The sequence below is a fragment of the Haliotis asinina genome, chromosome 15 (genome assembly GCF_037392515.1).
Source record: "Haliotis asinina isolate JCU_RB_2024 chromosome 15, JCU_Hal_asi_v2, whole genome shotgun sequence".
NCBI classification, from domain to species: Eukaryota; Metazoa; Mollusca; class Gastropoda; order Lepetellida; family Haliotidae; genus Haliotis; species Haliotis asinina.
The window spans coordinates 1,359,743-1,384,535 of record NC_090294.1 but is presented as its reverse complement, the minus strand read 5'-3'; the positions used below and the strand labels follow the sequence as shown (position 1 = coordinate 1,384,535).

The window sequence follows — 24,793 nt, the reverse complement described above, 5'->3', positions numbered from 1 at the left end:
AGAGAAGATGGTATCCAGACATATAAAGTAAGTGATTTCTTTAAAACCCTAATTGACATATATATGGTAATCAAATGTTTACTGAAATAATGTGAAATTTTTATTATTTATATTTGTGTACGTATATAGCTGTATTCTGCATAATGTGATTCTTGTTAAAATAAATGTGCTTACTTTTTTAATACAGTTCTCTTCACCTCTTTGGAATGTATATTGTTCAAAGTAAGTTCCTAAATGTTATCACAAATATTTCAGCTTCTCTCAGTTCTCAGTCACAATTTGTGTATAAACTGCTATCAATATCTGTAATGTCATACGTTATAGCATAGAATTGTCATCATGAATCAGAAGTTCAAATTTGCTTGAAGAAGAATTGTGTTATAAACTGATTTGTAATTTGTTTGTACAGGTTTGGATGGGAAGCTAAATGGTGACAATCTAGATTTGAGAGTAACTACAAATGATGTTCGAATGACAAACAAGAGTAAGGACTACCATTTCTTTGCTTCTGACTTTGTTGCGGACAGGATTGATGTTTCGCAATTGTCGAACAAAGCTCCTCAGAAAGAGGTGGAATCAGTGGGTGCAGATGACTTCCTGCCTACATGTGAAGAAATCAGAAAGTTTAAAGAGTATGTAAAGGTCTTGCTGGCAAGGAAATTAGTAGAGCATGTAGATGCATTCAGCTGGATGAAAAGTCTCATTCCAACCCATGTTTCACATGCTAGACAAGTAGAGATGTCAAAGGCTTCATCAATTCACTTGTTGCCAATCATATTAAAAAATGAGGCATCATACTCTGACTGTATTGACATAATGGATGCTTACGTCAAGCACATCAACCACTGGTATGCCAAAGCAGGAAGAGGTAAATGTTTCATTGTTCCTACAAGATTCTGTTCAATCATGGCATCTATACATATACAGAACAATGGAATTTTTGAGATTATGTAAATGATTGTCATTTCATATATTACATATTACCTACATTTTGTATTCATTTTCATAAATTTACACACAGCAGTTTGTAGTTGTTGCATGATTTGATTTTCCTTTCATATGTATTTAATCAATTAATACTTCATTTTAGGCTCAGAGCTTGAAACATTACAAGTTCCGGTGGGTGGGGACCAACTGACAAGAGTAAGACTCCAAGGAGCAAAAGCCTTGAGGGAAGGGACACACACTGTGCAGTCAAGATTTGATCAGTTGGAACCAGTCATTGTGGAAATGTTCCACACTCTTCAAGATTTCCTTGAGGTAGAGATGATACTATCACAAATATGTTGCCCTTATTCTTACGTAGACAAAGCATATGAGGGTTAGCGGGAATGACATGGAATGAAACATCCAAACACTTGTGAGTTTAACCGAACCTATCAGGTTCTTGAATATATTTGTTCTGCTGACACATAGACAAATAGCTTAACTTCAAAATTAACCTCTCAAGCAATGTTGACTATGCCAAATGAGTGTAATTGCCTGGTATGTATCAGTCCATAACATTTCAATGACTAGTATGAATGCACATATTGAAATTGATGAAATATATCATATATTCGGGATTACTCTTTCTTAGTAAAGTAGTAGTATAGGGAATGATAGTCCGAAAACACTTTTCAAAAACCCCTCTAAAAAGCCTCATTTACTAAATGAGGCTTTGGTGGGACCATTAGCTCTTGCTATTATTGCCCCTACTACAAAGCCACACCATCACGTTTACCGTGACTTGGCAGGTGGTAACACTGTGCCGTACGGTACGATCAATAATTTGTTGTAAGTTTTGACCGACCATATAGGATCGGTGGCTCGCTTACGGCTATGTTATGTTTATATCGATGAAACAGTTTAACGTGAACCGCCTACGATCTCTTTGGTGTTCATAATAAAGGCTTGCTGGGCTTTTTGTATCCCCTGTTCTATGTACTTTTTTTTCTCGTCCTCGCTGATAGCAGACTTACGAGACTTGGATCGAATATCTTGTTTCATTCCGTTATATTTTTTGAGTTCAGAGAGGATTGAACGAAACTCCTCTTCTGAGATCTTACTGTCAGAGAGTGCCGTGGAAATACGCTCACTAACTGTGTTCAGCTTTGCTTCGGCCAGAACCCTGATCTCATCGTGTTTCAATGCCTTACGATGCAGTCTGCGTGATACCAACTTAAGCTGCTATTTCAAAACCTAGAACTATAGGTGCAGCCACGATGGTGGTTAACAACACAACTCCTGCCGCCCCTAGTCCCATGCTGGTTGTCATAAGGGTAGTGTCAGCCCCGTCCACGATATTGAAAGCTCTATTGTATTTTTTACATAGTGCTTTCCGCGTGTCACGGTCTTGTTCTAGTTGACGTTTTACATCACATAACTGCCTCAAGCGGAATCCATCTACGGTTTCTAACGTCTTAGCTACTTCCTCTACGACTGGGTACAGACCCATCCTATAATATATATTTTGAAAGATATTTTAATTGGGGTTCAGTTAAAAATCTATCAATGTATTTGAAGCCTATAAGTTCTAGACTACTAGTCAGGGTAATAGGTGAGAGGCTAATAAAATATCCTATTCTAATAAAAACCCCACTGGGGCTTATTAAGTGGTTTATAGGACCCGTGGTATCCTGTTGTATAACAATACGACAATATTGGTCTCTGTAAGACCAGCGTATTGACACCCCGGGTAAAATTTGGTGTACTATTGGGGGGTCTTCATCGAATGAATCCGTAAAGAAGACTTCTATGATGAGTGTGAAAGGGGGGGTTATTATTTCAGGGTTACTAAATGTTAATTTATTTTCGAAGTAAGTTGATAACCCATTTTTGTCGTAACCATCAGATAGTCTGGGTCCTAATCCCCTCTCCGGAATGAAATCCCCAGCCCAGATACCGTTGTTCCTAATCTTAGTGATCCAATTATTTTCGTCTATTGTGATATAAGGTGAGGTGGGTGTTAAGTTGATCAGCCATTTAGGTTTTGTAAAATCTGGTAACGGCACCGGTCTGTACACGTTGTCTTTGAAGTGTAGGATGTATAATTCATCTTCCTCACCAGGCTGATCGAATCCATCCGTATCTCCCAGGTCGTTAAGTGTAGTGTTGGGATGATGACTGGTCATTATTATACTATTATGATATAATTTCCAACTGGTTTTCTGATAATAATTCAGGGGTTAACTTAATACCCATGAAGTGTATGTTGTCAGGCAGGAAGATATTGATTAGTGATATCTTATTTTCCACGATCACGTTGACCCCCTGCAGACTGGTCTTGGAGTCGACACCCACCCGCACGTAAACGTTGCAAACTTGATACTGGTGCCGTTTCACCCACCCGAGTTTGATCCCCTTCACGATCTCGACATCATTCACCGATGGTTCCCCTAGGTAGACTTTGATGAATAGTGTTGAGTTTGCCGGTAGACTCTCTAGTATCTTGACCACGCCTTCGAATTCAGACACCAACTGCAATTTCACGTTTTGTATGGCTGGTTTACTCGATAGCATGTGGGCTGCTATAGTGTTGACTGGGCTGACGACTATGCTACGTCTCTGAGTTGGGACGTAAGCCACGAGCAGGGTTCCATTGTTCACGACTTTGTTTAGGTGGTTGTCTTTGTTATCCGTGAACACGTAAGGGGAGACGAGTCTAATATTGAGAAACCATTTGTTATCGGGTAACAACACCCACTTGTCATCTTCGGTGAAGACGAGCATATATGGTTTGTTTTTGACGACGGTAGTGCTCTCAACATCGTCTAAGTCGAACAGTTTACCTCCGAACGATGGGTATATTACCCAACTATTATCACCGGTGTTGACAAGGGAGTACTTAGTGTTTACTGTTGCTCTTGTGGTATCTATCATATCACTTAGGGTTCCACCGGAGGGGATTTCAACGCGTTTGTAAATGTTGTTTTTCAGTTGCAAGGCATACGATTTACCATCTACTCCGGGAGCGTCGAAACCGCGTGTGTCTCCGAGGTCGGAGATCCCGATATTGACGCATTTTTTCACTCCGGGTCCTTGTGCGCTGGTCATGTTACGTGAAGCGTTAAGCTGAGGTATCCTATATTTACAGGATTATGATTTATATCTAACACCGATATTGTCAGCTCAGGTATGTTGCCCTGGGTTAATCTCTTATACTGCCGTGGTGAAAATGACTCGGTTCTACCGTCGTTGAATTTCTCAGTTTTCACCGGCACTGCTCTCAATATAGTGGAAGGGTGACCTCCTTGAATGTTATACGTTGTGCTCACCTGACTGAGATGAATGTACAGCTCTCGGTACGGTACTAGGTCGGGTAACTTCGTGCCTGTGACGGTTGTTGTTGGTTTTATCTCGTCAGGAGACATACCGAGTATCCTCGCTAATGGTCGGCCGAGCCTCAAGGAGGTTCTTCCGTTGTTGATTAACACCACTGTGCCGTTTGAGTCGTTCATCTTGAGTTCGGCTCCCAGGGGTTTGAAGACCTCGTCGTTTAGAGAGCACACGCTGTAGTAGCCGTCAGTTATCTGGCTGCGAGTTCCACTGACGAACAGCTTATTGTTGCTGATATTGATGTTAGTCCATTGCGGTAGGTAGGTGATATCGCAGAGTGCGACTTCGAGTTGACCTGACGTGTTATCGATCGCGTGCGTCAGCTGAACGGCCTCACCGCTCGTTATTCCAGGAAGTGTTATGTACATATTACATATATATTTATTATATAATAGTTTTAAAATGTATTCCCCTGGTGTGTTGTACCCTAAACTGGACGTAGATTTCTCCACCATGAAGATCGTGGTTGCTCCTGGGTTGTATTTCAATGCCAAGTTTATAGATATGCCTGATAAGTATAAGCTTTCGGTGACTAACATTGAGGCAGTCCACGCTTGGTTCAACAACCCTATGCAGTTCTGGCAGAACCAATTCAACTTTGCCGTGTGGTGCGCTACAACGGGGTGTGGTGTGACATTGACCGACACTCGGCGTGGGCCGCTGAGTCAGTCTGTGTTCAAGTTCCACGTGTACTACCAGGTCAGACGTATCCTTAAAGAGATCAGCGCCCCCCTCCCACAGGACAAAGCGTGGGACGCAACAAACAACCCGTACGATAGACGGGTCTACGAACGTATTTGCAACGAATTCGAAATAGACCCGAAGACGGATTGGCGTTTGCCGGGGCTGAACCACGGGTTGGGTATTCCTTACGCTCATGGGCTCTCGCCAAAGGCATTTGACAAACATATACTAATAAAATTTATGCAACGAAAAATGTTTAGTACGGAACGTTTTTCCCATGCATTAGCTGATCTTGTTCCTAAACCTAACAAATCTGGACCAAAACCAGTGAAAGATGCCAGTGATGATTTACTGACACTAGGTATACTTAGGCAGGACTTTGCTTTGTTGAGTAATGAATGGAGGGATGATCGTATGGACTTTAAAAAAGGTGGTGTTGGTTTCACAATCCAGAAAGTGGAGCAGTCAACCACAGACGGGTGGAAAATGTTCATGCTGGACACGTCGAAAGGATTCACTCGTGCAGGGGTAGTTAGGTTGAACGACTCGATTCGAACGTACGTGTGGGCGCTGTTGGGTGCGCAGTCGATGACGCGTTCCAACATCATCGGTAAGGGAACTGCTTACGACGCTCAGACACAATTCGTTTCCAACGTTGAGGATGCTATCAATTCTCCAGTTGATCTCCCGCGGGCTATCGAACGCTACCAAAACGTGTTAGAATACACCAGATCGAAAGTCGACTACGTGTTCGGCGTGGGGTTGTACATGGCCCCGAGTGATATGCAACTTAGAATAAAAAAAGTGGTGGGTTATAACAACAAAATAGTCATAGCCACGGCGGACCAAAAGTTGGGTATCAACCCCGATATTAACACCCCATATATCCCACACATCCCACCACGTGAAAAGGGTATAGTGGCGCCACCTCCGGAGCCTAAAGTTCATGTGGAGGTACCCCCCACACACTCTCATATTCAGGCTCAGCAGCATATTGATAATAAAACAGCCTTAGTGGTTGGCGGGGTAACTTTGGGACTTATTTGGTTAAAGATTTCTTAGCCGCTACGTACACCAGACCCGCCACGGCGACGATGGCTGCCCACAGGTTTTGACTTAGCCACATAGCAGTTTTAGACAGAGCGCTCAACAACCACGAGACGATGCTACCCAGGATGCCGGGAAGGGCTTCGGCGGCTTTACCAGCCAGTTTAGCTAGGCCTTCCCCGAGTTTTTTGATCCAGTCTTTAACACCACCACCGCCACTTGGAGTTCCGCCGCCGGCACTTGGGGGTGTGGGGGCACCCCCCACCAGTGACACCACCAGGGTTGATATGATTAAACCCAATGCAGTCAGAATGCTGGCGATGGTGATCCCTTGCTCCCGGAATAATATCCGAATCCTGTTGGCTAAAGTTGTATCTTCGTTCAGTATTCTATCGATTGTTTCCCGAATGCGACTGATCTGGGATCGAAGATGTTCACGATTCGAGGAAGCGGCTTCCAATCGTGTACGTCTCTCGTCTTCTAAATCGCGTAGTCGTTCATTGATACGATTCTTCATATCATCGTCGTCAGTTTCGGTGAGTTTGGTTTTTTCCCTAGCGATGTGCTCGTCGATTTCGTTCAGTTTCCCCATGTTGTTCACGAGTTCTCCACGCACGCGTTTCACGGCTTCGTCTAAGCCGTACAGTTCCCTTACCGGAAAATCAAACCCCGGTAACGGTTTGTCCCAGTAGGTGCTCAACAGTTTTTCTATGCTGTCCGAGGCTTCTGTAGCACGCTCTGGCGTCATTTCATCTATAGTGGTGAGGTGGGATCTGGTAGCTTGCAGATCTTCTTTAACGGTCTTAGGTATTGTGCCAACGTAATCACGCATGTTTAGATGTTCAATGATAAATTTAGCACCACCATTGCGGCTGGCTAGAGTTGACAAGGCCAGTGGTTTTTTAGTGATCTTGTTAAAGAGGTCAACCTTTGGGGCAGACTTAAGACGTAGAACACCCTTTGTATCAATAAAAAAATCCTTATGGTATCGACCCTGGGGTTCAACGTAGTTTTTATCGCTTTTTAAACTTTCGTAATAATCATTTACCGTTGTTTCTAAAAGTTGTTGGCTCAATGGCAAACTAGTAAATGAGGTCTCCTGCTCATCATATGCCTGGGCACTATCGCCCCGCATATCATCCATAGGTATGTCTTCATCCATTAGTATTAAAAATATATTTCATTTATATAACAATGTACGGTAGAAAATTAGATCCTTTCAGAAAATTGAGAGAGCCATTAGGTGCCAGAGCCGTGCGACAGTCGGTGACCATCACCAACAATCCCAGCAAGATAGACCAGAACCAAACTCTGCTGGTTAGATTTCCAAACCTTGGTGAGAATGACCTCATTGTACCAGGCACTGTTCGACTGGCGTTCAATATCACGTTGACCTCCGACAACGACAAACGCGAGTTAGTGCGGAACGTGGGTCGAGCTATCATCAAGAAAACGACCGTCAAGATCAGCGGTAACGAGGTACTGAGCATCGACGACAGCGACGTGTTTCACTGCTACAAGGATCTCTGGAAAAGCGAGAGAGAACGAGTCAATGATGTGTACCAGGGTATCAGCAAATCAACCCGGGCGCGCATAGGATACGTCTTCACGCAAGACCAGCAAGACAAGCTATCGGACGGTGAAAAGGCTATCGCTCTAGCATACGGGAATCGATTCTGCGTGCCGCTCGACTTCGAGTTGCTCACGGGACACGCGCCGTTTTACCAGGCCGCGCTGGGTGATAGGCTCGAATACGAGCTCACGTTTAACGACTATAGCAAAGTAGTGCGTACGCCGAACGGTGATGAGGCCAGTTATGCCATAGACAACATCTCTCTGGAGTTCGACATGGTCACTAGCCCGGAGCTGGCCAGGCAGGTTCGAAGCCAGTACTCTGGGAAGATGGCTATCCTGTACGATCGCGTACTGAGACATAGATCAGTCGTGCGAGATAAGAGCGACACTGTGTGGAATATCAACCTTAACGTGCCGGCGCGATCGATGAAAGGTATCCTGGTCGTCCCCGTGGAGGATTACGATCCATTCCGGAGGGACAGCGAGAAGTTTTTCAACCCCGAGATTGAAAAGGTGGAAGTGACCATCGAGGGCGTGCCCAACCAGCTGTTCAGTCATGGTATGAGGCCACACCAGCAGTGGGATGAGATAAAAAAGCTACCAGTGGGGGATTACATAACAAAGGACCTGGACCTCGGCTCCGTGCAGATCGGTGAATACCTGACCACCAAGTACGCCCTATGGTTGGACATGCGATCCACGGATGATGATAAACTGCACGGTAGCGGACGCCGTATAGATAACGGCAGCGAAGGGATAACCATCCAGATTACTAAGAAGGCTCAAACCGCTGGTAAGTTGAAATTATATCTGTACGTAATTATGGACGCGCAACTTAATATAGACAATGGGAGATTCGTGCAAGCCATCTACTGATGGGGGGTACCCCCCACTACCCACTGACCCACACTGCGCTATCATATGCGGGCAGACTGGCTGTGGGAAGACCGTTTTCGTGTTGGATATGTTGGAGGGTTACTACAAGGATGTGTTCGATAACATCGTTATCATGTGCCCTACTCTGAGCATGAATAAAACGTACGCGCGACCTTGGGTGATGACGGACCCGGACGTACACAAAATCGACCCTGGAACACGCCTGCAGGACTGGTTGAAAGCTCTTCACGAGAAATTTAAAGGGGAACCGACGCTGTTTATACTGGACGACTGCAGCGCTAATCGCGAGATAACAAAAAAGAGAGACATGCTATCGTACCTGGCCTTCTCCGGCCGGCATGCAAATCACAGCGTCTGGGTGCTAACGCAGAAGTTCAACTCGGTGTTGAAAGACCTCAGGGAGCAGACGCGATGGGTGGCCTTATTTCACTGTAAGGACAGGGATTCGTTTGAGGAGTGTTTGAGAGAGAACGATGTGATGAGTAAATTAGAACGGGAACGGGTGAAGAAACAGCTCGCTGAAACTAAACACGCTAAGCTCGTGCTAAAGACCGACCAACCAGTAGCATATATAGTTTGCTAAGCAAAGCTAAGTAAAAGCTAAGCAAAGCTAAGCTAAAGCTAAGCAAAGTTAAGTATATAGCTATGATATTTGAAGTATTTGTCGTGTGCAACTTAACCTTCATTTCTCTGTGTTTTGTTTGTATCGGGTATTATATAGTTAAAACTAAATCTTACTTGTTATATTATAAGATGGAGTGTGAGGAATTGCTCGAACAATTGTCGCCCGCAGGCCCCACTGATGACAAGCGAGAGAAACTGGTGGCGTTGGCTGTTGGCGGCAAAGCCAAACATTACTTTGGAGACTACACCCCGGATAAAATTCACAAAATGTCAGCCGAAGAAATCGATAAGCTGTACGCTAGATACGAGTCCCGGCTCGGAGCAGAAATGACAAAGACAATAGGATCGGCTATGACCCAGATATACACCGGTATTGTATCACAATTCCTTCCCATTCCACCAGAGCGCCGACTTTACCTATGGGAGGACCTCGAGAAAGACCCTTTTATCGAACACGCCGTGAGCTCTATCAGCTGCGGGTTGTACCACAAATATGGTATGTTGTTGGCTCCAGTGACGGCGGCGATTATCACGGCAAAACATTGTCAATTTGAGAGAAAGAATAATAATAATAGTATAGATGGATGCTGCACAGGAAACCCCAGTGGAGGTACCCCCAACAGTGAGTCCCGAGGTGACGGAACCAGTGACGGTGGAGACCCCAGTGGTGGTACCCCCAACAGTAACCAGGCAGAAGAATCCTAAGAGAGTAGCTGCCGGGAAAAAACGGTGGTGTAACCAACATAAAGTGACCAACCCAACCCGACTGTTGTTGGCTGTAGGCGTAACTGCTGCCGTGGTTATAACATGGTTATACGCCTCCCACAGTGAGCCACCACCCAACAGTGAGGTAACCCCCAAGCCGCCGGCAGGCCCCACTGTTGACCCGCATATCATGTTATAATTTAAAATATTTTATATCATATACATAATGTCTGAGGGGAAAACGTTCGTCAACGACGCATACCACGCCACAGTGGTCGCCAGTCTAGCTGTAGGGTACGCTCGGTTGACTAAAATGGTGCTTAAACAACCAACTATTAAGCTAGATTTCAACCTGCAGGATATGGGTATGCTCATAATGAACCTTGGTATGGCGATGGCCACAAAAGACATCCTAGTAAAACAAGGAATAATACCTGATAATATAATGAAATAAATATAGGGATGGCCACGATAGCTATGATGGTCGGTGGGGCGTTAGTGAATGCCCTGGCATTTTCCGGGAGTAATTTCCTCTTCTCGAAACTACGAGATGATCACGCGGCTGAAATACAGGAAGAAAGGAAGCGACACGATCTCGCTACTGAGAAATTACAAAGAGCACAGGCCGAGTACGCTAAAAAACGCCTCCAGAGGATCGATTTTATTAACGAACAACTCACGCGTGAAAACCATGCCGTTCAAACATTCAACGATGTTGATGAAGCAATGAAAGAATACTATCTACTAACTGGTAAACAATTGGAACCGCTCAATAAACCCACACTCGCTCAGTACTACACACCATCCAAGGGGCAAATGAATCGTGAACTGGGCTTCATAGTGTTGGGTATAGCAGCTACTGCGTTGGTTGCTAAGCAATTAAACTAAAATACCTATATAAGTAAACATGAGACCCGCTCCATACCGATGCGAATATATACTTATGGGGAAGACCGAGGCCTGTGGTAGGAAATGCAGGAATCAGGGGTTCTGTTGTTTCCATATGGGAAGTCCTAACTACACGTGTTCTGTGTGTGGTATCGGGGTTAAAGGACACTACTGTTTATGTAAAGCTCACGGAGCGAACGTAGTCAGACATCAACTCATATACGAGAATAAAAAAGGCTACATAAAAGAACGTAGGCGACTGCTCAAGATAGCCACTTAAGAGTTACTGTGAACCAATTAGAGATTATACACACCTACGTATAGCTATGTCTATGGAAAACATATTCAAATATGAACTGGCCTTATGGGGAAGCTTCAGATTTAAGATAATAGTGGACGTGGTATGGATTAAAGAGGGTGTTAAGTATACTCACCCCTTCGAATGGGAGCGGGATATCGCGTCTCAATACCATATAGAACGTTTTTCGAGTATAAGTGAATACAAGGAATACTATACCCAAGGCGAGTACTGGATTGAAACAGCCACACTATATATTTTACCAGGTACGTGGGACGATTTGACAGAATGTCTAGAATTGTACCCGGCCACCAGAAAATATTTTTTAAGAGTTACTGCCGACCAATTAGACATTGATTCTCTTAGGTGTAAACACTATGGCTACTGTGCGCGAGCTCAAGCGGGCCGCAAAGCAGAGAGGTGTTATCGGGTATTCTAGAATGCGGAAGCCAGCATTGTTGAGATTACTAGGTTTAGAAGTCCCTCCTACGGTAAAACAGTTAAAAGCTCAAGCGAAACAGCTTGGATACACGGGTTATTCAAAACTGGGGAAAGCCGGGTTAACCACATTGTTATCACATGCCCCAGTAGCACGTCCAACTGTAAAACAACTGAAAGCCGAGGCACACGATTTGGGTTTAGGCGGGTATTCTCGTATGAGAAAACCACAGCTTTTAGAATTATTACGACAGAATAGAGCTATTGACCTACAGTTCGTGCGCACTGAGCACGCCGTAGGTAATTATTTGAGAGGTTGGCGCATGCGTGTTGATAGAAACATAGACATTACAGATATCAAGCCTCTGATAGCTGATAAGGTCAACCAGGAACTAAATAACCTAGGAAGTATCAAGTTTCAGATCACAGTGAAAATGTCGCTCGATAAGGAGGGCACCACAGGGGTCACTGAGTATTTTCAACCTTACTTCCGAGGCCAACAAGAGGTCGTCACACATGCAGAGACCATTGACGCATCAATCGATACAAGTTTTCAGCAGATACGAGAATACCTAGAACGCTACACGCACATGGGGTCCGGGTGGGCTGTAGATAAAATCGATAACGTCTATCTAGACATAGCTAAATACGTGCCGTTCAGAGGTGGGTCATACCTAGCCTTGCCTCCCTACTATAAGAACAAACAAGCCATAGTAAACGTTAAGAATAGAGGAAACGATTGCCTGAGGTTATCTATCAGGTCAGCCTTATTTCCAGCTGCCACTAATCCGAACAGGCCTTCTAATTATCCACAGGACGATGGGCTCAACTGGGATGGTATAGATGAACCCACCCCAATATCCCAGATCACTAAAGTAGAAAAACAGAATAATCTGGCTATAAATGTCTTTGGGCACGAAGGTAACACAACAATAGTACACAGGGTCAGCCCGGTGAAGGATTGTCAAGTTATTAATTTATTCATGATTCAAAAAGGTGAAAAGTATCACTACACGTGGATAAAACATCTCAGCCGGTTGTTGCACGACCAGTCGAAACACGTTGGGGAAAAACACTTTTGTGTACGATGCCTACACTGTTTCAGTCGGGCCGATTTATTAGAATCCCACCTGGAGGATTGCCAAGGTGTTGGGCAGACGGCCATACGAGTCGACATGCCTAAGGAAGGTGAAAATATCCTAAAATTCGACAATCACAAGAACCAAATGTCTGTGCCTTATATCATATACGCCGACTTCGAAGCCTTAGTGGTTGGGGAATCATCCACTAGTGGGAGTTTCACACACAAAACACAAGAGCATAAAGCCTGTTCGTTTGGATACATTGTCGTCCGTTGTGACGGGGAAACGAAAGCTCCGGTAGTGTATAGGGGTCCTGACGCGGCTGAAAGGTTTCTAAAGTGCTTGCAGGAGGAAGAAAAAATTATTAGGAATGCATTGTATAAAATCGCTCCAATGCGTATGACCAGAGCCGACAAGCTAGCTCACGCCAGTAGCACTAACTGTCACGTGTGCGACTCGCCACTTAACGGTGATTCGGTGAGAGATCACTGCCACATAACTGGTAAGTATAGAGGCGCCGCTCACAACGCGTGCAACCTCAAGCTTAAAATCAATCCTAAGACAATAAACATCCCCGTTGTCTTTCACAACTTGAGAGGATACGACTCTCACTTGATCATGCAGGCCATCGCGAAAATCGATGGTAATATATCGTGCATCCCAAACAACATGGAGAGATACATCTCCTTCAGCTTAAACGGACTTAGGTTCATTGACTCGTTTCAATTCCTCCTGTCGTCACTCGACAGTCTGGTCAAGGCCAACAATACCTTCCCTATCACAGATCGATACACAGACGCCGAGACTAGACACCTGCTCATGAGGAAGGGCGTATACCCATATGAGTACATGGATAGCTGGGCTAAGTTCACAGAGACCAGACTACCTCCTATCGACTGCTTTTATAGCAAGCTGAATGAAGCGTCCGTCTCACGAGACGATTACTCGCACGCGATTAACGTATGGAATAAACTGGGTTGTAAGAACCTTGGCGATTATCACGACCTGTACTTGAGGACAGATGTACTGCTGTTAGCCGACGTGTTCGAGACGTTTCGGCAAACATGTTTCAAGCAGTATAAACTCGACCCCGCATGGTATTACACCAGCCCAGGTCTGTCGTGGGACGCCTTGCTTAAAAAGACAGGAGTTAATTTAGAATTGCTCACAGATTATGACATGCACCTATTCATTGAGAAAGGCTTGCGAGGTGGGATTTCCATGGCATCCAAACGATACGCGAAAGCAAATAATCAATACGTGAAAGGTTACGATCCTAACAAACCAACCAATCACATTCTCTACCTCGACGCAAATAACCTGTACGGCTGGGCCATGAGCCAGTATCTACCTACAGGAGGATTCGAATGGGTACCAAACGTTGATGTTATGAGCATTGCACCAGATTCGAACAAAGGGTATATCCTCGAAGTTGACTTAGAGTATCCCAAGGCATTACACACATCGCACAACAGCTATCCCCTTGCACCCGAACGTATGAAGGTTAACACAGACTGGATGTCTGAGTACCAACATAACTTGTCAGGTGGTCGTGTGGCGGACGTTGAGAAACTCGTGCCTAACTTAATGAATAAGACCAAGTACATAGTTCACTATCGCAACCTACAGCTGTACCTGTCGTTGGGTATGAGGCTGACCAAAATACACAGGGTGCTCATGTTCGACCAGAGCCCATGGATGGAGCCCTACATCAGAATGAACACAGACCTACGAAAAAAAGCCACCAGTGATTTCGAGAAAAATCTCTACAAGCTCATGAACAACTCGGTGTTTGGTAAGACTATGGAAAACCTGAGGAAACGCGTAACCGTGAAACTGGTTAGATCTAGTGAGGAAGACAAGCTCAGGAAATTGATAGCCAGTCCGGCATTCAACCGTAATAAAATATTCACAGACGACCTAGTTGCCATACACATGAAGAAAAGCCACATAAAATTCAACCGACCTGTTTACGTTGGGATGAGTATCCTCGATTTATCCAAACACCTGATGTACGACTTTTACTACAACGAGCTCAAGAAACAGTACGGCGACAGGTGCGAAGTGTTGTACACTGACACGGATTCCCTGCTGATGGAGATTCGAACCGAGGACGTGTACGAGGACATGGGGAAACACCTCGATTTATACGACACCAGCGACTATCCTAAGACCCATACTATACACAGCACGGTAAATAAAAAGGTCCTAGGTAAGATGAAGGACGAGTGTGCTGGCACGCCAATAGCTGAGTACATAGGTTTGAGACCTAAGATGTACTCCATATTGAAAGCCGACAATAGTGAGATCCGGAAGGCTAAGGGGGTTAAGAAGTATGTGGTGAAACAACACATCAAACACGCCAGATTCAAGGAGGCTCTGTTCAAGACCCGTACCTTTAGGCATAAGATGAACACGCTTAGAAGTGATGGACATAAGATATACGGACTGACTATAAACAAGACATCCCTATCGCCTATGGACACGAAACGTTGGATAGCTATTGATGGTATAAACACATACGCGTATGGACATGAAAAAATTTGAGGCTATTTATTACAGCCCGCGTGGATATTGGAAAGGAGCTAGCGCAGTAGATAAGCTAGCTAAAATGGCGCGAGTATCACCAGAGAAAGCCAAAGCGTGGCTTGAAAAACAAGCCCTGTGGCAGATCTATTTGCCGGCGCCACGCTACGTACCTAGAAGGAGTTTCGGAATTAACATACCTAATAGCATTCACCAGGCAGACCTACTGTTCCTACCTCATGATAAGAGGTACAAGTATGCCTTAACCGTAGTGGACGTAGCCAGTCGTTACAAGGAAGCCGAACCCTTGACCACGAAAGATTCGGCCAAAGTAGCCAAAGGATTAGAACGCATATACAAACGCAGCCCGCTGACTTGGCCAACAGAGCTGCAAGTTGATCCAGGACGGGAGTTCATGGGTGCCGTTTCACAACTGCTAGCCAAACACGATACAAAGGTCAGACGTGGCACGGCCGGAGCCCATCGCAGCCAAGCCATAGTTGAGAGATTTAATAAGACTTTGGCTGAGCGCTTGTTCGGCCATCAATATGCTAGGGAAATGACAACCACTGGAAAACGATCGACTGAATGGGTAGCGAGGTTACCCGAGGTGGTGTCGGCAATCAACCATGAAGTCACCCGTCTCACTGGTAAGAAACCGGCAGACGCTATCAATCTAAAATCAGTGTTAGCAGAGCCGTCTGCTCCATTGCGTGGAAAGGATAAACAGATACCAGATAGGGCCTTAGTTAGGTATCTATACCAGCCGGGGGAACACGAGGGCGATAGCCGTAAGCGAGCCACCGATCCTATATGGTCAGTCAAAACTTACAACATAGATAAAGTGGATATGAAAGCCGACGAACCTAACTTGTACTACTTGAGGGGTGGGCCGGGTAGGGGGTTTGTAAGAGAAGAATTATTGATCGTACCGTACGGCACAGTGTTACCGCCTGCCAAGTCACGGTAAACGTGATGGCGTGGCTTTGTAGTAGGGGCAATAATAGCAAGAGCTAATGGTCCCACCAAAGCCTCATTTAGTAAATGAGGCTTTTTAGAGGGGTTTTTGAAAAGTGTTTTCGGACTATCATTCCCTATACTACTAAAGTACATATTCTACTACTTTTGTTGGCTGAATTTGTGTGATAGCAATTAGATGCCTGACTCTGAGGGTGTGGGGTTTGAATCAAGGATGGGATGTCAAACAAAAGGACTAGAGTCTGTACTTACACAAAAGTCTGTACTTACACAAAAGTGTAATAGCAGATACAACATACGTTATAATGACCTATATGAAAATGTCTTTGCAATTATTGGCAGAAATTATGCAGGAAGTTTCTCAAGCTTGACAAGGGAATTGACAAGGGCACGCTTGGACATTTGAAACTGGTCATTCAAAGGTCAAATGTTGATGGTAAAGTGAAAGTGCGGTTTAAGGTACTTGTGTCTCTTTTTGATTTCTTCCGTCGAATTTAGCAAAGTGGCAAAAGAGTGACCGTAGGTACAAAAGCTTCAGCTGTAAGAGAAAACTATGATTGATAATACAGTATTCTACACCCACAATATGGTGGTTATCAATTTGCTTAATTATCACTACATATTAGGCATGAACCTGAATGCTAAACTGTATGTTTTCCAGGCACATGAACAGTTTGTAGATGTTGTGGGCACATCATACTTTCTTCAACTGACGAAGCACATGTTTGGGCTCAAGGAGTTGAGCGATGACTTGAAACATCCATATATCCCACCAAAGGTGAATTTGTGGCACAACAAGAAAAAGGAGGAAGTGTTCCACAGAATCATGGACCAACTTTTGGATAATATGTTCATTCCACCAGTGGACCAGAAAAAGGTTTGGTTTGGTTTGTTTTATTATGTGCTTACCATACAATATGTATAACTAGTTTAGTGAATGAAATGAACTGCTGTTATGATTTTCATTTGGAACTACTGGAATTTCAATAGAATCTTTTTGAAGGGTCTAGAAAGTTGCTGATAACACTTCCGATAAATTTTATTGTTGTTACATTTGTTTGTTCCTTAAAGAAGTGGCCTTTTTATTCATGTGTACATAATATTCTCAATGTAGCATTTCAACCCAGTTTTGTTTGTACCCCTAGAAATCTGAAGCAGACAAGAGCAACTTGACAGTTACAGTGGAACAGACCAAGACAAAGCTGACTCTTCCAGTGGTTAACAACCAAATACAAGTCCGAGTAGGTGCTCCAGGAAACATTTTTGTGCTTACTGCTACTCCGACTGAAGTTGAGAATGGGGTATCTGTACCTCTCCCAGGTTTTACAACCCCAGTTCTTATCAACAAAGATGTGTCAATGGGAGATGATCTCCACAACTATGTTGTAAACTTCATGAACTGGTACTTTGTCATACTTGTGTTTCAAGATGTTATCTCCGAAGGCAACATGTACTTGAACAACATTACTCTCAAGTTCATGATACCATTCTTCTACTCACACTCAAGCCTTTCAAAGTACATGTCCGAGTGTATTGACTATATTCTCAAAACTGAGATCATGCTGTCCTCCCGCATGGCTATGAAAGTACGTGCTGCATCATTTGTAAATCCCACTGGCAGACAGGGCCATAACAAGGCAGCAGACATGCAAAAGGAAAATCAGGTCCTGGTGTTAAAAGGTCTGATAAAAGGTCTTGGTGCCAACAAGACAGAGAAGTCCATTGTCAAAATATCAAAAGTTGCACCAGTTGTTGAAAGCATTTCTGATAATGTAGTGTCTTTGACAACATCTGCTGACTATCACACAAGTCACAGACAGAGATCATCTTCTCATGACATCAAGGAGATACTGTCTGTCCTGCAGACAAGTAACCCTTGGATAGTTACTCGTGGAAGGCAGCTAAAAGGGTTCCAAGGTATTAGTCAGACCCCGTTTTCCTTCAATGTGCAACAGATGAGAAACAGCATCCAGACTAATGTGGACCGTCTGAAAAGGTGAGTTGTGTTTGTGCCTGATGATGATGAAGTGGAGTAAAAATGACTGTAAGTCGTGGATTGAAACTTATACACTAATACAGTTGTCAGAACATTCTATTTTGTGGGCAACTGATTCAAAATTGTACTTTGTGACAGTAAATCCACTTTCTGATACATGTTGACTGTGTACCACTGAAATCAAACCTGACTTTTTCTGTGTGTCAAAACCTTAAATGTTAATTGTGCGTACTGTTCTTGGTGTTACACAAGGAAAGGACAGTACTGTATTTGCATGTGACATTGGTAAGGATTAAGGTCACAATATTTGTATCTTCAAAAGTACAAATGTCAATGTTTTCACTTCAATGTAAGTGTGTATGAGAAATGATCACATTAAGTCCAGTTAACAATAAGTAACATTTTTATTTCTTAGACTTCAGACATTCTGCACAATACATTATGATCATATAAAATGACATGAACATAGGTTTAGTGAAAAAACATTGATGCTACCAAGTTGACATGCAATTTGCATGAAAGTAATTGCAGCCCCATTTATTTTATAAAACCAGGAAAGTGAGTTGCACAATGTAATTACATAACCTGACCTGATAGAATTTGAGATTGTGCAATTGTCAAATGTAACATAAAAATCTTTTTGCATTTACTTTCATGCAAAACTATAGTTTTTAAATTTTCTTTGATAATTGTTTGAGAGGGTATTATGATGGAAATAAATATTTTGTCTCACGATTGTTGATTCACTTATTTCTTACATGATTTGTTCTATGTTCTATGTGTATATCCAGTTTGATAATCTTATACCAGAAAATAAGGAGTTGGGACAACGCTAACTGTAATAAACTCTGAGCAAATTCAGTGATCGTTCTTCATGCCGGGTCCTATGGCCCTTTGAGTCCCCTATTTAAGATTCCAAGTCACTTCATGCAGCACATAATTGTTTTCATGGGATTCCTGATGATGAAGTATCACAATATACCCTTCCAGATTTAGTTGAGTACAATACTGGGGACCCTCAGGTAGCTGAATCATTGTTAGAGTCAGCAGCCCCTGTCGACAAAATCTGCACACCCTCAGCCGTACATTTCTGAGAGCATACTTGCTTTGTCCACACGGACTCAAACAATTTTTATGATCACATATTTCACATTCCTTTCTGAGCTGTCCTGCAGTTAATGCAACAATCAGCTGGGTTATCAGAAAAGATGACTGAATCAAAACCAAAATATGAAACAAGCTGCAGCCTTAAGCAAGTGGTCCTGTTTGTACAGTACTTGATCATTGCCTCTGTCATATCCTCACGATTCTTTGCAATGTCATTCTTGTTGTAATACAGTAGGGCACTAGACTTTTTGCCATCTCGTCCTGCTCGACCTATTTCCTGGAGATATTTCTCAAGGGTTGTAGGGGGTTGAAAATGGATTACACGTCGTATGCTAGGTGCATTCAGACCCATGCCTAAGGCAACAGTGGCAAGGACCAACCTAATTTTGGGGTTTTCTTTCCTCAGGTCACACACAATATGGGTTTTCATTTCATCTGTGTATGCCTTGTGGTACTGGGCAAAAATTCGGTTTTCTGGAATGTGTGATTCTGTAGGAATGTATGCCTTTTCCTTTAGATGTCTTGCTACATACTGATAGCAGTATCCCAGTGCCTCATCATTGTTGATGTAAACAACTGTCAGAGGGAATTCAGCCAGACGATTACTAAGGTCTTCAGCAAGTGGTTGAATTAGGTTGTCTAATTTTTCGTGTTTCCTGATATTTGGCAGACGAGTTTGAATCTGAAAAAAGTGGGTTTAGATATAGCAACTGCTCAAATTTTCATTTGTAATAGACTGAATTTTTTAATTGATCTCTCATGTAATAATACATCATTGCTATTATTCAGGTTACTTGTGTCATATCCTGTCAATACATCTGGAGTTAGCATCAACTCATATGGTTTGCTATTTCCTCCAGAACATACATTATGTACATGCTTTTACTGAAATGACCTACAAAAGTAATGCATGTACTAGATACATTGTTTCTATGTTTGGTCTGACATCTGGGCATTACCATAAGGATATCTAGTGTAATGAAAATGATTTTGAAAAAAACAAAACAAATGATACCTCTAGAAAGATGTTGACACGATCAGGGTTTATTCTGATCGTCTTAAAGTCAACAAACTGAAGGTCTGCAGCAAGTTCTTTAACGGCTTGAGGGGTAGCAGTTGCAGTCAGTGCCAGATGAGCGGCATCAGCAAAAATGCAGATAACCTCTGATAATTTCTTGAATGCTTTTCTAAATGTTGGACCCCTGTAGAAATGAAACAGGATTTATAAGGCATTTCCATGGTATACAATGCATAGTGGTATCACGTGTTTGTCTGAAGAACCATTGTTCTTGGATACACAATTTATTAATTAATTTATTAATTTCATGGAACTCATTAAGAGATTGAAATGTTGCTCATATATTGTAACAGTGTTTTTACTTCAAACTTATTCTTTCTGCTTATTAGCAGTCAGGGATAAATATTATCTTGGTTATGTTTGAAGGATGTGATATACTGTATATCTCTCTTACCAATTCAATAATATTCAGAAGTGTTCTTATTGACACCCAAAAAAGCATACAAATGATGTCTAAATGATTCCTTTTGGAATGACACATATAGCAAATTGAGTAAGAGAGTGAGTGTAATATAATGCTATGTACAGCAACAATGATGAGCAAATGCTTTAACCACTTGGCTACCCCACCCACCTCGTATGTTCTTTAGAATCATTAGGCAAATACTTTTTACTTGCTAACTCAGTATTGATGGTTTGTATTTCAACCAGGCTGAAGAAAAAGTTCTTCCTCATTGAAAAATGCCTTAAGTTCTCCTGCTCATGCTCACCATTCAGATATCACGTGCACTTCATCAATAACAACGGCGCAGACTTTTTCTTGGAAAAGTGGAGATCTGAGCAGACTTCCAACTGTCTTGTTGTTGAGAAGAGTCTCCGGATGGGCATAGATGATGTTGACTTCTCCCTGCCGCCGTTCTTTCATGTTGACATAAGTTGGCGCATGAATGTCATTTTCAGTTACTTCGTCTTCATCTTCATCATTCTCCTCCTCTTCTTCTTGCTTCTCCACATCAGTCTGGCGTGAGATCATCTTGTAAGTCTTTCCAGCAGTACCTGTGAATACACACACCATCGTCAATTCAGTACTGACAAATGAAAGGGCTTAGTTACTTAATAATATTGTTTGTATATATAGAAGTAGTGAGCAAACACTAACTACATACACACACTCATACGGTATGGGTGGGAACACCCTTATTAACATTATGACAACATGACGTTTATGACACTCCATCATGTGATGGTGGTGACAGTCTGAATTACCATTTACGATCTCAATAAGAGAAAAAAATGACTACCTTGTGAATTAAGAAAACAGGCTTTGATCCCACGGTCACACAATGACAGAACCTGGTCCTGCATCAAGGAATTGAGTGGACACACAGCGATGACCATCCCTGGATTTGACATATCCTTTTGGAGCAGCCACGGTAAAAGTTGAAATATAACACTTTTGCCATATCCAGTTGGCAAAACGGCTATACAGTCATTTCCCTCGTAAAGATGTCTCAGTGTTAACAGTTGCTGATCCTTCAGCTCAAAATTAATGTTTAACTTGTGCTTTGCATACTTAAGCGAAGTTTCAAAGTTTGGCGGCGTCGCTATTTCCATGCTTCGATATGCAGTGACATGTTCACACGCTAAATATTTTATAATATAACACAGTAGTCACTGAAAGTAAGTTTCTTAGCCCGTTAACAAATATCATTACCCAAAAAATTATATGATCACAGAAATAAACATTAAAATCGAAAATAACTAAGAAACTATTTCAGACTTTTTCACATATTACTACGCGCGATTTGATTGGTTTGCCACGGTTCTAGGCAGTAATGGCGTACGATAGGGGTACGAGCCTTCTTGCAGGTTACGGAAAGAGGCGAGTAGTTACGAATGCTATGGCGTGTTCAGCTGATCTTTGATAGCCCCACGGCAAACCAGTGGTTCACTGGTGGCAAGCCGCTACATTAACGGAGAGTATGTGTATTTTGTATTTTTGATAAAATAATTATACCAGGCGCAAACCTTTAAAAACAAATACATTTTTTGGACATCATTTACTGAATTTCGTGACATGCAGTTTTCACATCTACGACGAAAATAATTTTCATTTCTTTTGCGAACTATGTGGAAGTCTTTTATTGGGGCTGGAAACTCACTGACTCAATCGCTGAAGGAAATGTCAGTATACACGTATCTGCAATTAAATGGATAGATTTCAGGTGATTATCACATTCAATGAGTAATTACTGAAGTCTTTGCAGTGATACTGTCACTTCAGGACAGGTTCTTAGGACATATATAAAAGTGGCCACCAATTTACAGAATCATTTTGGTTATGGATTAAACATAAAATTTGCATTAATTTCTGTTCTTGACACAATGTATTTCTGATTGAGTAGGTCTATAGGTCTGTCCGTAATTTAATTTTACAAAGTTTCATATATGATTAATTTCAATACAGTGATAATGAAAGAGATGATTAACAAAGTGTAATGATTAATTAACGATATGAGTATTTAATTTAGAGTTACTAATACATATCTATAAAAGTAACTTCTTGCTGTATAAATTGTGTAACATACTGCAGTTCTAGGTGTCCACAAGGTATTCAATGTCATGATCTAAATTTATCATGAATTTATTTGTGTACAACTTGAAGTATAGATCACATATATTTCAGTGGTTTCGTCAAGTTAAAGCCATTGATATCAGTAGTTTTCCTCTCTTACTTTAATTATGTTCAAAACTCCAACTGGCCTTCACTAAAATATATTCGTGATTTATAACAATATTTCATGAATTTGGATAATAATTAGCCCATGGTAAATTGTGAGTATGTGTAATTAGTCATAGTGGTAAACTGTTCGCTCGTCACGCCGAAGACTCGGGTTCGATTTCCTACATGTTACAAGTTCTGGTGTTTCCCGTCGTGATATTGCTGGAATGTTGCTTAACCAAAACCCAAACTCATTCGTTCATTAAAGAACAAAAACGGAAATAATGTATGGACACTGTTTATTCTGATATATGTATTTATATTTTATATAGAAACATCATAGATATCAATTTCCAATTTAGTGTAGGTTCCTGTGTACACTGCGACCGCCTTGTCTGTCCAATTAAACCTCAAATCAGTATTTTAAAGTACTGCACCTGAAACAATGGGAAATCATATTTACATTACATGTTAGGGAGTCCGAAGGTTTATACCATCTTTTATTAACAGCTAAAAGGAATGTGCTATCACTTAATTAATTTTTTAATGTTCTCAATTAAAATGGAATTTTTGTCTGGGTGACATTTTCGAAATGAGTTCAACGAATTGAAAACACTGCTAGAACACTTCCTCCCACATACGGGAGGAAAACATCACAGAAGAAAAACAACTACAACAAAACAGCAGCAACAACAACAACGACGCTGTTTTAAATAAATAAATCAGACGACGAGATTGCCGATATATATAATTCCAACGTTGGGACAATGAATGCGACGGAGACGTACCAGTTATATCCGGACACTTGACGTCATGCCCGTTAACTTACATGTTATGTCAGTGTTGTATGCATACTTTTCATGAATTGAGTTTGGGATGGATGTTTCTAAAATTTGACAGGAACTTTTGAAGTTATATATGCACTGCGCACACAATTTCAGTTTATAAAACTTATGTATTGTTCCACAATGGACAATCACAAAGGCAGTCATGTTAATTAGTTCACGGTACTGTGCATATGTTTGTTAAACTGTTGCCTTTCGATAAATAAACAACGGAAAATTAAATATAATTTTGTGACTGAAGTGGAGATGATTCCTCACAAATGTGCAGAATTCGACTTAATTGGATCTTTAAACTATTAATTAAATTAATAAAAAAATATTTTTGCTACACCAAATTAACACGTAAGCTTTTAAAAATTACAAGTATGCGAATATCACTGGCACGGATTGGTCGATCCAGTTCTTTCAAAACAAAGGTCATGAGGCAGACCTGTTCACGATTCATCACCTTTAATTTTTTCGGCAATCGAATTGTTTATCTCTTAAATTTCTTGTAAATGAATGTGTTAGGATCGCTAATTATATTATCGCATATCCACAAGTGGGTTTTACTGTAAACAACATGTTTCGTTACGAAAATATATGTAACATCGTTGCATACCTTTATAGCAACATTGTTACAGCATACAAGCTAGCGTGCGGGCCGCCAGCTACAAGCCACTGTCGACTTGCCGACTGTAGCCACTGACAGACTGATGACGTCGTGTTATCTGGGATAGAGTCCAATGTTATCAGGGATCAAACTCGTCCAATCACTGCAGTCGACGTAAACGTCCTCCTCCTCTGCATCGGGACCAACGCACAACATCGGCTTCAGGTAGTTGCTGACGATGGTACATATGCGTTGTTGACGTGACCAAGTCATGGCGACATCAGATCTGTCCACTGCATTTGACTAAGACATGACAATCTTTATGACAACATTACGAGGCTGAAAACAATAGTCTGATCCTGTGGTCAAACAATCAAAACAATGTTACTAGAGCACACACACCATCATCAAATACTGTTTAATTAACTTGTGGGTTTCATTCTAACCACCGTGA

General features: G+C 42.1%; 1 protein-coding gene and 1 pseudogene across 1 annotated transcript; one reads left to right on the top strand and one right to left on the bottom strand.

Annotated features, from left to right (window-relative positions):
• Positions 1-411: 411 nt before the first annotated feature.
• LOC137266167 (uncharacterized) lies at positions 412-18,095 on the top strand (annotated as a pseudogene).
• Positions 18,096-19,202: 1,107 nt separating this feature from the next.
• LOC137266166 (uncharacterized) lies at positions 19,203-21,731 on the bottom strand. Its single transcript, XM_067801654.1, has 4 exons — positions 21,482-21,731; positions 20,951-21,236; positions 20,178-20,364; positions 19,203-19,844 (listed from the first exon to the last, which is right to left on the bottom strand). The coding sequence occupies exons 1-4, from the start codon at positions 21,591-21,593 to the stop codon at positions 19,203-19,205; spliced, it is 1,227 nt and encodes a 408-aa protein (XP_067657755.1). The 5' UTR covers positions 21,594-21,731.
• Between the last annotated feature and the right edge of the window lie 3,062 nt (positions 21,732-24,793).